The sequence below is a fragment of the Aethalodelphis obliquidens genome, unplaced genomic scaffold, assembly GCF_003676395.1.
Source record: "Aethalodelphis obliquidens isolate GAN/ISIS:26980383/991018 unplaced genomic scaffold, ASM367639v1 scaffold8, whole genome shotgun sequence".
Lineage (NCBI taxonomy): Eukaryota > Metazoa > Chordata > Mammalia > Artiodactyla > Delphinidae > Aethalodelphis > Aethalodelphis obliquidens.
In genome coordinates, this window is record NW_020837952.1 from 18,140,440 (window position 1) to 18,155,025 (window position 14,586).

The 14,586-nt window shown below is 40.5% G+C and overlaps 1 protein-coding gene across 1 annotated transcript in view; it reads left to right on the plus strand.

Annotated features, from left to right (window-relative positions):
• The window catches only part of MYRFL (myelin regulatory factor like), a 117,482-nt gene extending 104,592 nt beyond the window's left edge, over positions 1-12,890 (plus strand). The window contains exons 20-25 of the mRNA XM_027106999.1: positions 6,287-6,349; positions 7,002-7,089; positions 9,041-9,115; positions 11,956-12,076; positions 12,402-12,476; positions 12,609-12,890. Of these exons, the coding sequence (XP_026962800.1) occupies positions 6,287-6,349; positions 7,002-7,089; positions 9,041-9,115; positions 11,956-12,076; positions 12,402-12,476; positions 12,609-12,695 (509 nt within the window). The 3' untranslated portion in view covers positions 12,696-12,890. The remainder of the gene's footprint in view (positions 1-6,286; positions 6,350-7,001; positions 7,090-9,040; positions 9,116-11,955; positions 12,077-12,401; positions 12,477-12,608) is intronic.
• Positions 12,891-14,586: the final 1,696 nt, after the last annotated feature.

The following is a 14,586-nucleotide window of genomic DNA, read 5'->3' on the forward strand; positions in this document are numbered from 1 at the left end:
ACACACACACACACACACACACACACACACACACACACACTGATGCTCTTTAAGTAACAGAATTTTCATGTTAAAAAATTGGGACTTCCCTGGCGGTCCAGTGGTTAGGACTCTGTGCTTCCACTGAAGGGGGCACGGGTTTGATCCCTGGTCTGGGAACTAAGATCCCACATGCCGCGTGGCCAAAAAAATAAATAAATAAATAAAATAAATTATGGAAACTTGATCAAGGACTAAAAGTGTAATTATCTCTGTAAGATCAAATACTATACATCCCAGTGTATACTAAGTTATTGTTTCTAGAAATATCCTCTGTATACACACATTTTAACAAGTGTCTAAAATAATGATGATGATGATGCTAATAATAACAATACATACATATCAGTGTGACTTATCAGTTAAGATGCTGTGGTAACAACAACTCCCAAATCACTGTGGCTTAATGTGACAAACATTTATTTGACTCTCTCTATATGTCAAATGTCGATCAAAAGAGGGATCTTGTTCATCACGCCATTCAGGACTCAGCTGATAGAGACTCCTTCTCAGTACGTATTTCCACAGCCTCTATAGAGGTGGTAAGAGAATGGGGCAAATTGTGCACTGGCTCTTAGAGCTTCCATGTGGGTGTAACACCAGTCACTTCTGCTTACATGTTACTGGCCAAAGCAAGTGACATTGGTCATGTCTAATTTAAAAACAGTTGGTGAAGTGCAGACCTAACACATGCCTGGAAGATGATGAGCCAGAATATTTCTGAGTAGACCTAATGACTAATGACATGTAGACTATGGTCAGTGGTTGAAGTTTGGGGGCAGAAATATAATTTCCTTTGATATTATTTCATATTCGAGGCTTGAATAAATAACTTCTACAAATCATCACCATCATCAGTAACACCACATAATGACGTATTACTACTGTATGCAAGGCACTGTCATAAGTAGGCTACACGAGTAAGTCCTTTAGTCCTCACAAGCTTGAAAGATAGATAGGCACTGTTATTATCCCCTTTTTTTTCCAGTGAGGAAGCTAAGGCACAGAGAGTTTTCCCCTGCACCTATAGGAGGCAATGCTTGTAGTGTTTTTCTCATGAAAGCAATTTTTCATTGAACTTGGGAACAGATGCATCACTATAGAGTGAGGATAAAAGTTCAATGTGAAGGAAGAAATTTTCAGTTTCAGAGATCATATCCTCAATAGTTTTAAATATGGAAAAATCCATTACTGTCTCAGAAATGCCCCAGAACCTCCCTTCCCTTTTTAAAGCACGTGGAACCTTGTGGCTGGTAACCCTTTTCCTCACCTTGGGAGTCCACCTTGAGGATACTGGGTGTCATTTTCTGAGAGCAGTGCTCAAATGAGACCATATGACCCATGTGAGGTGGATAACAATGAATCCTGAACAGGAAGAGGTTGGGAAACTGGCCCAATCTTCATTTTCAGAAAGTTTTTTGACTTGAGCAAATTCACTCCTATAGCAACCAGCTCTTCACATCAAGGGGATATTGGGAAGAGTAGCCCTTATCAAACCACATGAAGGTTTATTGCCATCTTCTCTGGGACAATGAGTGTCTGCTCATCTTATGTTTCTATAACGATGAGAGACACTGAAGAGACTCCTAAGAAAGAAGATTTGCTCCAAGGTGTCTGGCTGTGTCCTCCTAGACACAACTATCATCAGCTTCTCTGGCTAAAAACGGAGTTTAAATTCTGCTTTATCAGGCTCTCTGACACACTGGGAAAGTTGTTTCCCTCTTCCCTCTTTCAACTTGAGAAAAAAAACGGAAAGGATTTAAATGTTCTATTTACTATAACCTTCAGGAAACTTGAAAACTCTGGGGGATTTAGAGTCATAGAAGGTCAGAGAGCAGCTACACCAGTGGCTCCCTGACTTTTTGACCCCGAGATTATGCAAATTATTTTTGTTAATTCAACAGCAACATTTGAAAAATGGTACAAATCTATGGGAGAGATTGTTACTTTTCAAGTCCACAGCCAACACCACAGACCCCTTTATGTAATCATCTGGGATTCCAGAGTCCCCAGGTCAGAAGAATCTCTGATTTATACCAATTTACCCATTTTATGACTGATGAAATAGAGGCTGAGGACTTTGCTTAAGATTCTGCAGTGAATTATGAGCAAAGTAGAAATCGAAATCTGGGTCCCCTGTCCCCAGCATTCTGCCTCCACTTATTTGGGCTTGGTGTGTGCATGTACCTGGGATCAACTCTAGAAGATGCAGAAAGTATCTACTCTATGCCTCTAGAAAGCCCTTTCAGCACCTCTGCCCCCTCCCCTTTGCCTACAGCCATTAAAAAAAAATGTTATGGAAATATAGTTGGTTTACAATGTTGTTAGTTTCAGGTGTACAGCAAAGTGAGATAAAAATATATATAAGATTCTTTTCCATTATTTGTTATTACAAGATATTGAGTATAGTTCCCTATGCTATACAGTAGGTCCTTGTTGGTTATCTATTTTATATATAGTAATGTGTATATTTTAATCCCAACCTCCTAATTTATCCCTCCTCCCCTTTCCCCTTTGGTGCTATAAGTTTGCTTTCTATGTCTGTGAGTCTCTGTTTTGTAAATAAGTTCATCTGTATCATCTTTTTAGATTCCACATATAAGTGATATCATATGATATTTGTCTTTGTCTGACTTACTTCACTTAGTGTGATAATCTCTAGGTCCATCCATGTTGCTGCAAATGGCATTATTTCACTCTTTTTATGGCTGAGTAATATTCCGTTGTGTGCCTACAGCCACTGAGATGTTGTCCCCAGTGTGGGATATTTCTGGGGGCCCGAAGAAAAGCATTTCTTCTCTGCTGCTGCTCCATCTTTTGCCTCTGTCCAGGGCAACATATGACATCAGGGTTCCTAAATCCAAAAGAAGAGAAAACCAGGCAAATATTCTTTTCAACAAGATGTTTCTGAGGCATTTAAGACCAATTACAAATTTAAAAATAAAAATTTTTTAACTAAAAAAAAACTTAGACTAACTCTCAGTGAGATGTGGAGTAATATTTAACAGTTTACCAAGCCCCAGAACACATTTATGAGCCTCCTTCCTGAGGAGTAAGACTACTAGTAAAATAAGTACAGGGAAATCAGCATTTTCATGACATGCTGAGCTCAAGCCATTATTCTTCCTTTGGGCCTAAGTTGGTTGCTTAAAATGTCTTTCAGAAGGGTTATCCCCTCTTCTCACACTTTAATAAAAGGTTTGTGTAAGACTAATAGGAAGTGGAAAGTGGGTATTTCAAAATATTCAGCTTCTACTCTGAGGAACTGAGTGTGATGCATCAGATTTTAATCTATGGAACTAATAAAGGTTTAAATAGGCAGCAGAGTTAGATATTAAAAACTTAAGAGCCTGTGGGAAAAAGCATCAGTGGAGTTCTACAGATTTTAAGAGATTTGGTAAAGACTTTTAAAATCTCACAAAGCAAAAGGCATCTGTAATTCATGCTTATTTTGATTTGGAGACCAGACCTCTGAGAAGAGTCAATGATTGAAAGAAAATGTTTCCCCGTGTTAAAGGACTCAGTCATCGATTGGTTGGGCTCATTGACTTTTTCTTGGCCTGAGCCTGTTTCAGTCATGAAAGAAAAAGGTATCCAAGATGAACTGGGAATCAGCCATCAGTGCAGTTTTACAAGTAGCGCAATACACACATTCTACCACGACAGGATATACTTTGGTTGGACACCATCTTAAGTCTCTCCTCTCCAGAAGTTTCTGATTTAGTTTATGGGGAGATCTCATCTGCTGATTGTGAAATATATCTCCAACTTTACGATGGAAACCGTTGGGAATGTATATTAACTTTATAGGGAATATTGCTGGAAGGCACTTGTAAAATGAGAGCCACCCCTGTATGACTACAGGAGAATTTATGGTTTTCCAATAACCAGCCTTTCGGAATTGAATAGTCTTGCCTCAGAGAAGTGACAAAGTCGAGGTGTTTTACAGGAGACTCAAAATTTATTTCCAATCCTGCTTTTGAAAAGCCATTTTCATAATTCTAAGCTGTAAGATTATCTCTCCTCAACTTCACCTTTTTATTACTGTTAAAAAACACTTTATCCCATTAGATGCTAAATCTTAATCACAGGGTTCTACGTCTCCAGGAACCCAGAAATACACTTCTGTGGAAGTAAGACAACTCTGTAGTTCTATTGCCAGACTTTACAATGACGTTTTTCCTGAAAATTCGGCAGGAAAATAGAACAAAAGGTAGGGAAGGAAAACAGACAGGATAGAGAAGTCGGGTTTCCCCTTCTCTTTATGCCTCATTTGCCTTGTAAATAAGCCTCTATGGAAGCAGTCATAAGCGAAACTCATAGCAGGAGACATGTGCTCGAAAATTACTATTTGAATAGCTGGAATCCAAGAAATCTGGAGGCCTTTTAGACAGTACATACATTTTTAGGTAAAGGGAAATATTCAGTTTTCTAGAAAATCACCATATATCAAGGTCCATTTCTTCTTAAAGGGAAGCATCACGCTGGGGAGGAATTTCAGGAAACTTGCCTCACCTTCAAGTTGTCTCACTCCCATTTGCTAACAGGATGAAGAAGCCCAGCTCCCCCAAGTCCACTCCTAGCACCCCTCTGCACCCATCCCCTAGGGGTGTCTCCTTTGAGTGTGGAAGAGGAAACATTTTTCTAGAAGCTACATGATTGGCTTTCCCTCCTCCCTTCCTCTTTCCCTGACTCTCCTCCTTCCATCCTTCCACAGATATGTAGTGAGCCCCACAGTTGAGCCTGGCATTGCCTTATGTGGGGATACAATAGTGAACAAGATGCAGTCTTCCAAAAGCTCACAGTTAGGTTTCTAGACAAGAAAACCAGCCCTTCCACTTAGTGTGAGAAGTACTAACCTGGACAGATACTTAGGAGCGACTAACCCCCAGAAGTCTGCACCGTTGCTTTGCTTTCTACCCTGAAATTCCATACAGAAACTTGTTTTAGCTCTTGTCTCTTTTTCTTTCCCATGAAAGCAGCACATATTGTTTTAACTTACGTCTCTTGTTAAATAAGGTTAACGTCTTTGTGTTTTGCCCCAAATTATATTGAAAAACATAGATATTGTTTAATGAAAATGAAGGACTGCAATAAAGAGTACATATACTTGAGAAAACATCTGCAAATTTAAAAACTGACTGCAAAAACTTTAAAATTCTTTTGTTAGGTTTGCTGAACAACTCACTAAATGGTTGCTTTTACCATCCACTTTAAAAAGATACATTTTTTTCCCCATAGCCTTAACAACAGTCATCTGAGTGGTTACCTTTTCAATATTGCTTTTAAAATGCCTTTTCAGCTCTGACGGGTCATAACCACTCCCCTGGCTTCCTTCCCCACAAGCGAGCTCTGGCCCCATACCAGTGATTTGAGTCCTCTCCTCAGCTGGCTGCAGCTCAGTTTTTAACTTAAGCTCGCTTTTTTCCTGAGTGGATCACATTATGCTTGGAGTTATAGATGATTCAAAGAATGTTAGTAGAGGTTCCCTAGTCTGGAGTTTTTGAGAAAGGGCAAAGATACAAGAAAAGTAACAATCCAGAGATAATGTGCCCTTTGGTACAGTGATAGAGAAGGTATCACTGATTGATCACCACTTAGAGGATTCGGTAATAATACATGCCATGGCAGTGGAAGTGGGGGAGCTGTGAGCTGCAGTGATCTAATCCGGGATGGTGTCTTAGTCGGCTGGGGTTGCCATAACGAAATGCCACAGACTAGGTGACTTAAGCAACAGAAATTTATTTTCTCACAGTTCTGGAGGCTAGAAGTCCAAATTAAGGTGCTACCAGGTCTGGTTTCTTGAGGCCTCACTCCTTGGCTCAAAGATGGCCGCTTTCTCTCTGTGTCCTTACAAGGTCTCTCCTCCATGCAAGCAGGCCTCTTCATGTCCTAATCTCCTCTTCTTATAAGAATGCCATTCGGATTGGATTAGGGCCCACACTAACAGCCTCATTTTAATTTAATTATCATTTTAAAGGCCCATCTCCAAACACAGTCACATTCTGAGTGAGTTACCAGGGGTTAGGGCTTCATGCATAAGAACTTGGAGGACATAATTCAGTCCGAAACAGGTGGCTTTTTGGAGAAGGGTGACAGTAAACTAGCTCTGTATGAAATGGCATAGGGATGTGATGGGTTGAAAGGTGGGGGAAACATTCAACTGACAGAGACAAACTAGGGCACACACTGGGTTTCTTCCCATCCTGAACAAGCTTCAAGACTGACAGACTTTCTTCCTCTTCAGGAGACAGGAGCACATCATTCTTGGCAGGACAGGCGCTAACCAACCTTGACTGGGGGAGTGACTGTAAGTTTATATTTAAGTGACTCTCTTCTTTGTTTTTGTGGAGCCAGGCAGAATACTAACAAGCTGTGAAAGCATTACTGGAGTAAGGCACAGGGACGGAGGCTGCACTCTGCCACAAACACCCGTGGGAGTACATTTTGATAATCGAGGCCTCCCTAACCATTAAGGAGGCATTAGAAATGGTTGCATACCGCTAGGCCTTTTGGTTGATCTTCATGGATTTTAATAATTTATTTGAACTTCCTGCTCTCTTCTTCTATTTTTCTGCTAAATTTTTAGTTGGTTTTCTGTTTTCTGATTTTTGTTGAATCTTTCTTTATTGGCCAGATTGCATATCACATTGCGCTCTCCATTTTCAATAAATCTCAATTTAGTAGGACTTCCACGATCCAGGCATTGTTTTGGATATTATGAGGCTGTCTATTGGAGCTTGTTTTTTTTTTGTTTTTTTTTTTTTAGTTTTCTTAAAACTTACTGTAACAACAACAAAAGCCTTCTCCCCTTTCTTCTCCTTTTTTTCCCCCATTTGAATGCAAATGGAATCCATTTATCTAGGAAACTCTTATTTCACAATCTGCAATTTGGAGCCTGCGCTGGAGCACAATGCTCTTTTTCTCTGCAGAAAAGTTTACTTTATTTCTTCTCAATTCAGGGATTGATACAACCATCAGTTCTATTCAGATTATGGAAATCCAGCAAATAATAGATCGTCGGTATTGCAGTAGAAGCCTCCAGTGCGGGTGGGTAAGCCTCCCCATTATCCCCTGATTGTTTCTGGAATTTACTCAGGGCTCTGGGTTTTTGAGACTGGAATGAAAGCTAATGCTACCCGGTAAAACCGATGTGTGCTTACATTGCTCCTTAAGTGAAAACACATTTGTTGCATGGTGGAAGAGGGAATCATAAAATGGTTGGTATTAGCAAATGTCAATAAACCACGGCTCCAAAGATTGCAGTCTCCTGGTTTAATGGGTAAGTCCAAAGCTAAAAGCTTAGGGGGCAGCTCTGTGGCTGACTCTCTGAGGCCACATACCATAGGCACAGAGCTGTTAGTTAATTTTATAGAAAAGAAAGACATTATTACTGATGGCTCCAAGTTATGAGTGAGCTGACATTTGTATATTTTAATAACAAGGGATATCATTATTTTAATTGCTGAAAAATATAGCTTATCCTAACCTTTTCAGTTAAGAGAAAAAAATCTGGGTACTGCAAAAGTTATCAGCAATGTTCATCTCTAGTGTATCGCCTGCATCAAGGTAACAATGCATCTAGACGCATAGAGGTCAAGCATAGAAGCTTCAGCAAACACAATATGCAAGTTGTAGGCATTAAGAATAAGGAGTTATTTTTCTTTATTTGATCAGTATTTACTGGTTTAGTTAAACCTGCTAATATTTAAGCCTGCTAGGTTAAAGGCAAGGCTGTATATTTTGAATTGGTGTCACAAATCCTACGGATTCTCAGCCTTATTTCTTTTTCAGCCTAATGTACCTTAGGCTTCAGGCTGATGGTCCTGACTTTTGAAAATAACCTGTATGGTGCTTTATGATTTGTTTATGACCTTTACATTCATTATGTCATTGAATTCTCACAAAATCACATGAGGTTGGTATTATCCCCATTTTGCTGTTACAAAACTTGAGGCTCAGTGAGCTTGAAAAAGTCAAGAGACAGACATAATTGGTTTGGTAGAATGACGTAATGAAGAGTGAGATGATTTGGGTTCAAATTCCAGCACTTTGACAAGATGTTTATTCTCCCTGCGTACCTGTTTCTCATCTGTAAGATGAGGATACTTACTAGCTAAGGAGTTGGGTGCCTGGAAAGCACACAGATGTTGGGAGGCACATAGTAGGAAAAGAATTCTATTTACCCAAGCTTCCTCCAGTAGGACAAAGCCCTCCCGATCCCAGTTCAGATCTATTGCTTTTATTTTTGCTTTCTTATTTTTAACAGCCCAGTTTAATATTCATTAACGGAAATTTTAAATGATTGGCTCTTTCCCCCATTTATCTGGTTTTAAGTTATTTCTCCATATAATTCAAGGGATGGCCAGTCATAAGAACTTGTATTAGATACAATAAGCCTTTTTGCTAGGGTTTTCATTACAGTAGGGATCAGTGGAACTCCCCCCTTTCCCTAAGCATCCCTCGTCAAGGGCGGGAGGAATGTCTGTATAAGCATTTCTGTCTTGCAGTTTTCTCCATTACTAAATGGTAATTAGGACTATAATAATTTTAGTTGATTCCAGTTCTGAAAGTACATGATATTTCCTGCTAATGTTGCCTAAAAGGGAGTGGTTTACTGTAAAAAAGCTGGTATTTATTATTTCCAATTTTCTTTCCAGAGGGATTGTTAGTTTGAGGACTTTGCCTCATTTGTCTTCTGAAATCTGTATCTCCTTAAGGGGAACTGAAGTCATTTCCTATTTGTTTAGTTTTGTGCATATGGTCTGGGATTTGACTTTCTGTCATTTCTTCTGTGTATTTTAACAAACCATAAATCTTTGTGGTATATTTCATATATAGTAAGATCCGAAAGAGATCACTTTGAAATTTAAACTTGATTTTCTGTATCTGTTACGTATTATAGAATATTTCACAGTTTACATAGTATACAAAAAGTAGAAAAAACCCTTTTGAACCCTTTCCTGAGTATTTTGATTTGTGGTTTTTTTTCCATAATTAGGTCTGGAAATTACAATTACCATATTCCTGTTAATAAGTACACACCTACCAATGTCAAATTCTCTCTGGAAATCAAGTAAGTGCATAGCTGTAAAAGACAATTCTGTTTTTTATCATTATTTGAATAACAATACTGAATTTCCTTCACAATTTGATCAATAAGTTAGGAGGTGGAAAGTTATCAGTTAAAGAATAATGGTTGGGTTGAGAGTTAGGCCAGCTTGAGGGAGGGGTTTTCAAAATGAAGGTTGGGGCCTTCCAGGCTCCCTCCAGTGGAATGGAAAGGCTCTGTGCTGTATACTCATACCTACAAAGTGACAATGACCCTGGGTTTGATGCTCTCAGACTGCCCCTGGCTGTGTCCCTTTGAATTGGGGTGGGAACTAGAGTAATAGTGTGGCCCTGGCCCCCTGGATGTGGGGGGCTGCACATTTTTGTGAGCTTCTGGGAGCAATGCTAATGCAGACACCACCCCCTTCCCCCAAGGGAGTTGAAAAAAAGAAGTCAGAGTTTGGAGGTGGGCAGACCAGTGTTCAGATTTTGTCTCTGTCACTTACTAATTCAGTAATCTTGGGGAAACCAGTCATCCTCTCTGAGCTACTGTTTATTCATTTGTAAGACGTGTTTGACATTATACCATAACAAGGAGAGCTGCTGTGAGAATCACAGATAATAGTGAAATTAATAACTACCATTTGCTGAGCACAGACTATATGCCAGACACTCTACACTTTACTACTGGGTCATATAATCCTCTCAACAATCCGCTGAGGTTGGCATTTTTTTTTCTGGTTTATATTTTTCAGATGGGAACAGTTAGTTTAGAGAGGTCAAAAAGCCTGTCCCAAAACTCATAGCGAGTAAGTGGTGGAGCTGGGCTTCAAATCAGCCCTTCCTTTTAGCCATCACTTTCCTGCCTCCCCAGTGACATGAGATATTTAAGAACATTGGCCCTTCCTGGCACATAGCAGGCACTTCATATTATGACTGCCTTTCCTCCAAAAATCACAAAACTCTAATCTATTTTATCAGCTATTTAAAATAATTATGGTACTTTAAGACTTTTGCAGAAATTATGCAGTGAGATACCATGCAGATAGATGGTGTTTATTTTGTGTCTCTTGATGTCAGTTTCTCCTTTGTCCCTTCCACATTTCCTCTCTTCTCCCTTTCCTTTCTCCCTTTCCTCTGTCCTCCCCACTTTCCCTCTGTTTCCCCAGCTCTGTTACTCTTCCTCCATCAGTCCCTCCCCCCTCCCCACCCCATCTCTTCCTCTGTTTCACTCAGACTTCATACTCCTTCTCTCATCCACTTTGCTTCTACAATGAGCTAATGACACACGCCAACTGCTTGCCTTGGAAAGGTTTGTTTCAAGCAGCTAAAATTCCATGACTTAGAACCCACCATATTTACAGGCAGAGCAAAAGCTAAATGGACTATTCTCTAGCACTCTCTAAGCAACCTGGAATATAGTTTCCTCATTCGTTCCTAGCTTCGATGGAGGGAAATAAGTGAAGTGGTATATCCCCTGAAGTGGCAGATGGTCATCTTGAACCACTAAACCAGGCTATTTTTTTTTTTAATATAAATTTACTTATTTATTTTTTGGCTGTGTTGGGTCTTTGTTGCTGCTTGTGGGCTTTCTCTAGTTGCGGTGAGCGGGGGCTACTCTTCGTTTTGGTGTGTGGGCTTCTCATTGCAGTGGCTTCTCTTGTTGCAGAGCACGAGCTCTAGGCGTGTGGGCTTCAGCAGTTGTGGCGCACAGGCTTAGTTGCTCTGCGGCATGTGGGATCTTCCCGGACCAGGGCTCGAACCCGTGTCCCCTGCATTGGCAGGCGCATTCTTAACCACTGCGCCACAAGGGAAGCCCCTAAATCAGGCTTTTTAGATTAAGAACCATTTTTTTCTAACATGGGTGATCTTAAAATAACACATATACTCAACCGAGATTGTAGGTTGTCCCACTTGTGCAAAAATATTGTTTCCAAAGACAGATGGATCTCATCTTGATGATGATTCTTGGGCCAGCCTCCAGAGAAGAACCATTCTTTCTGACAGGTCTTCCACCCTGATACTTGAAGGGCTTATAATTCCTAACGGGGCTCACCTGCACATCCCTACCTGTGTTGTTTGCCTCTCTGATTCAAACAATACCTACTCAGAGCAGGAGTCTGCAGAATCTGAAATCCTGGAAACTTCAGATGGAAGCAAATTCAGCTGCCAGTGAAAAGAGAAGGAATACATCCAAAAATTATTTAAAAATCTAGGAAGATAAGAAGTTCTGATGTTGAGGTGATTTAAGTCATGAGATTAGGTTTTAGAGACTGTCATATGTTATCTCAGTTTTAGTTTTAGTCAGTTCCAGGCTACTATAACAAGAACCCCATAGACTGGGTGGCTTAAACCACATTCATTCCTCACAGTTCTGGAGATTGGGAAGTCCAAGATCAAGGCACTAGCAGATTCGGTGTCTGGTGAGAGTCCACTTCCTGGTTGATAGGTAGCCGTCTTCTCTGTATGTCCTCACACGGCAGAAGGGATGAGAGACCTGGGCTCCTTTTTATGAGGTCACTATTTCCACTCATGAGGGCTCCACCGTCATGACCTAGTCAACCTTCTAAAGGCTCTACCTCCTAACACCATCACATTAGAGGTTAAGATTTAAACATACGAATTTTGGAGAGGACACAAACATTCAGTCCATAACAGTAGTCATCTGAGATTGAGTTTCTGTTATAATGAGATGTGAACTAGTATATTGGCATCCGTGAGCTTTGTGTAATAACATGCCTATTTGGAACTCTGAATGGATTTCCAAGGTATCTTCCCATTAGTCCCTCTTCTCATCAAGATGTAGCCTAGTGGGAGCTGGTAACTTCTTTTCCATTTGCCTTTTCTTTTCTTTGTCTCTTGAAGCACAACAGAGCCATTGATAGTCTTCCAGTGCAAGTTCACCCTTGGAAGTATGTGTTTCCATAGTAAAAGGGAAGCCAAAGGCATGCAAAGCCACCAAGAAGTCTCCCAGGAGATGACACAGGTAACGTTTTCCAGCTCCTCGGCATTCTGTCCCCATTCTAGAAGAAGTGTGTCTACAGTTTTGGCACAGCCTCTGTTCTTCACTGAGAGAGATGCCATGAGCCACAGGCCAATGTTTCCCTTTGCTGACTCTGATCACAGAGCTTTGTTCAGCATCTTCTGTGCATCCTTCAGAAGCTGCAGACTTTTCCAGCAACACCATCAAAAGCTGTTGTCACAAATACCTCTCCTACAGCAGTCAAGGGAATGCTTTTTCAGCCTATGTTCTTTCCAACTGAGTGTAAAATACAGTTATTAAATGGATCTCTCTTTCATTCATTATTTAGGGATATCAGCACATTTGGAGCCTCCCTGCAGCCCCGTTCTTTGACAGCGCATACCATTTCCGGGTAGCTGCGCCGGTAAGCTCTCTTTTTTTCTTTTCAGTGAGAAAGAAATGGGCCATTAGATAAATAAATAGATAAATAAACTTTAGCTACAATTAATTCTTACATTAATCATTCTCTCTTTTCTTTTCCCCCTTGTTCTGACAGGATTTAGCTGACTGTTCAACGGATCCTTATTTTGCTGGGATATTCTTTACAGACTACTTCTTTTACTTCTATCGACACTGTGTCTAATTTATTCAAGTTTGTTTGGGGACTTTACCAAAGAAAAATACTCAAATACAGTTAACGGAAACTTACAACCTCTTGCAACTTCTTTCTTCTCTTTGTAAAACATTCACATTTATTGCCAAAGGGCTTTTTCCAGGCTTTGGCTTCCAACAGTTTTGAGACATTAATGAGGAGAATAAAGTGTTTGCTGGAACTTGAGATAATGTGGTGTTTGATTTTGCCATGACTATGAGGAAAACGTTTCCTGGAGTAAACAGCACTGTTGGATTTGAAAATACTGCTTCTGTTCCTAAGGAAGCTGTGAAGTCAAAATGGGTAGGTTTAACTTTACTTTGTCTTAATGTATCTCAATGCTTTTGAGAAAAACAAAAAGGCCTATTTCAGCCATGTCAACTTGGACCCACTAAACACAGACTCTTGAGAATTTGTGATAACCAAATGTGTGTTGGGGGAGGGGTGGGTGGTGTCTGATGCTGAGCTCACATTTAGGCAAACTATTGCTATGTGTAGGTATGTGTGTGTGCACACGCATGCACACTACATACACTAGCGTAGAGAATGTAGCTTGCTAATAAATTGGGCTTAAGAAAAATAATTGCAGTTCTACTTTGTAAGGTTTGATGGATGCTAACTTTCTGTATCCTCTTGGGAAGCACTGGCTTGTGACAAGTCCTTTAAGGTAACCCAGACAGTCTAGGCTCAGATAGTTGCATTTGATCTTCCAGTTGTCATTGATTTGTTTTGTTGTTCTTCCTCTACTTATAAGGGGTTCTCTTACAGAGCATTAAGACCCATTTCCATTGTTTATAGCTGAATTAGCTTTGGATATTTCTACCTGGTTTATGGGTAGATTTGTATGCCCTTCCCAACTTAGAAGAGCCAGAAATCCTCTAGCTGGAGTGTTATCAACTATATCTTTTATTTTCTGTATTCTGATGTTTTGACGTCTTGGGGTCTTGCTGACCCTCATGGAACACCACCTCCCAGGGTTAGCCAGTTCCTAGAGATAGTAAACAACTTGCCCACCTGCGATTTTTCAAATACAAACCAGCAAATCTGGAGCTCACACTCCAACCACCTCCTTTATCAAGTTCTCATAATGGGGGCCACTATCCACCTGCCCTAATCACTCCAGGGCCATGTACCAGACAACTAGGGACAGCCCCTATAGCCCAGCGCCTGCTACGATTACTCAACTAGCCAGTCCCAAGCCTGTTTCCCCTGCCTCACCTGTTCCTTCCGTGGGAACCACAAAAAAGGCTTTTACCCAAGGTTGCTTCCTCTCCCCCTGCCTCCTGACTGACCCTGCTGCTTCCCAGTGTGGTCCCCCAAGGCATGGCACGTCTCCTCCTCTTGGGAACTGTAACAAACTACCTTTTCAATGGTGATCATCTTCTGATCTGTTGACCTTCCTACCTTAAAATTTTCATTAATACACTATATTTTAGGACATGGCGATTCAAGCCACTCTAGCTCTAGCTTCAGGTAGCAGGGCTGCTGAATGGCTTATCTTACTGTTGGCATGTGTGATACTGTAATTTACAATAAGAAATGTATATTTGATTTTGTCCCCAGTTCCTGGCACAGAGCTCCTAAAACCTTTGGAATTCCCTAAGTGCTGAGAGAGATAAAGGTGTCTTTTGTTTTGTCAGTGAGGTGACATTTGGATGGCACAAAAGGATGGGGCTGGTTGCCAGGACAACCAATCATATGATTAGAGGGTTTGAACTTCCAGTCCCACCCGTGATTTCTGGGGAGGGACAAGGAGCTGGAGGTTGATTTCAATCAATTAATCAATCATAATTAATCAATCATAATTTAATCATGCCTATATAATGAATCCAGAGTTCGGAGAGCTTATGGATTGGTGAACACGTGGAGATTTGGGAAGACT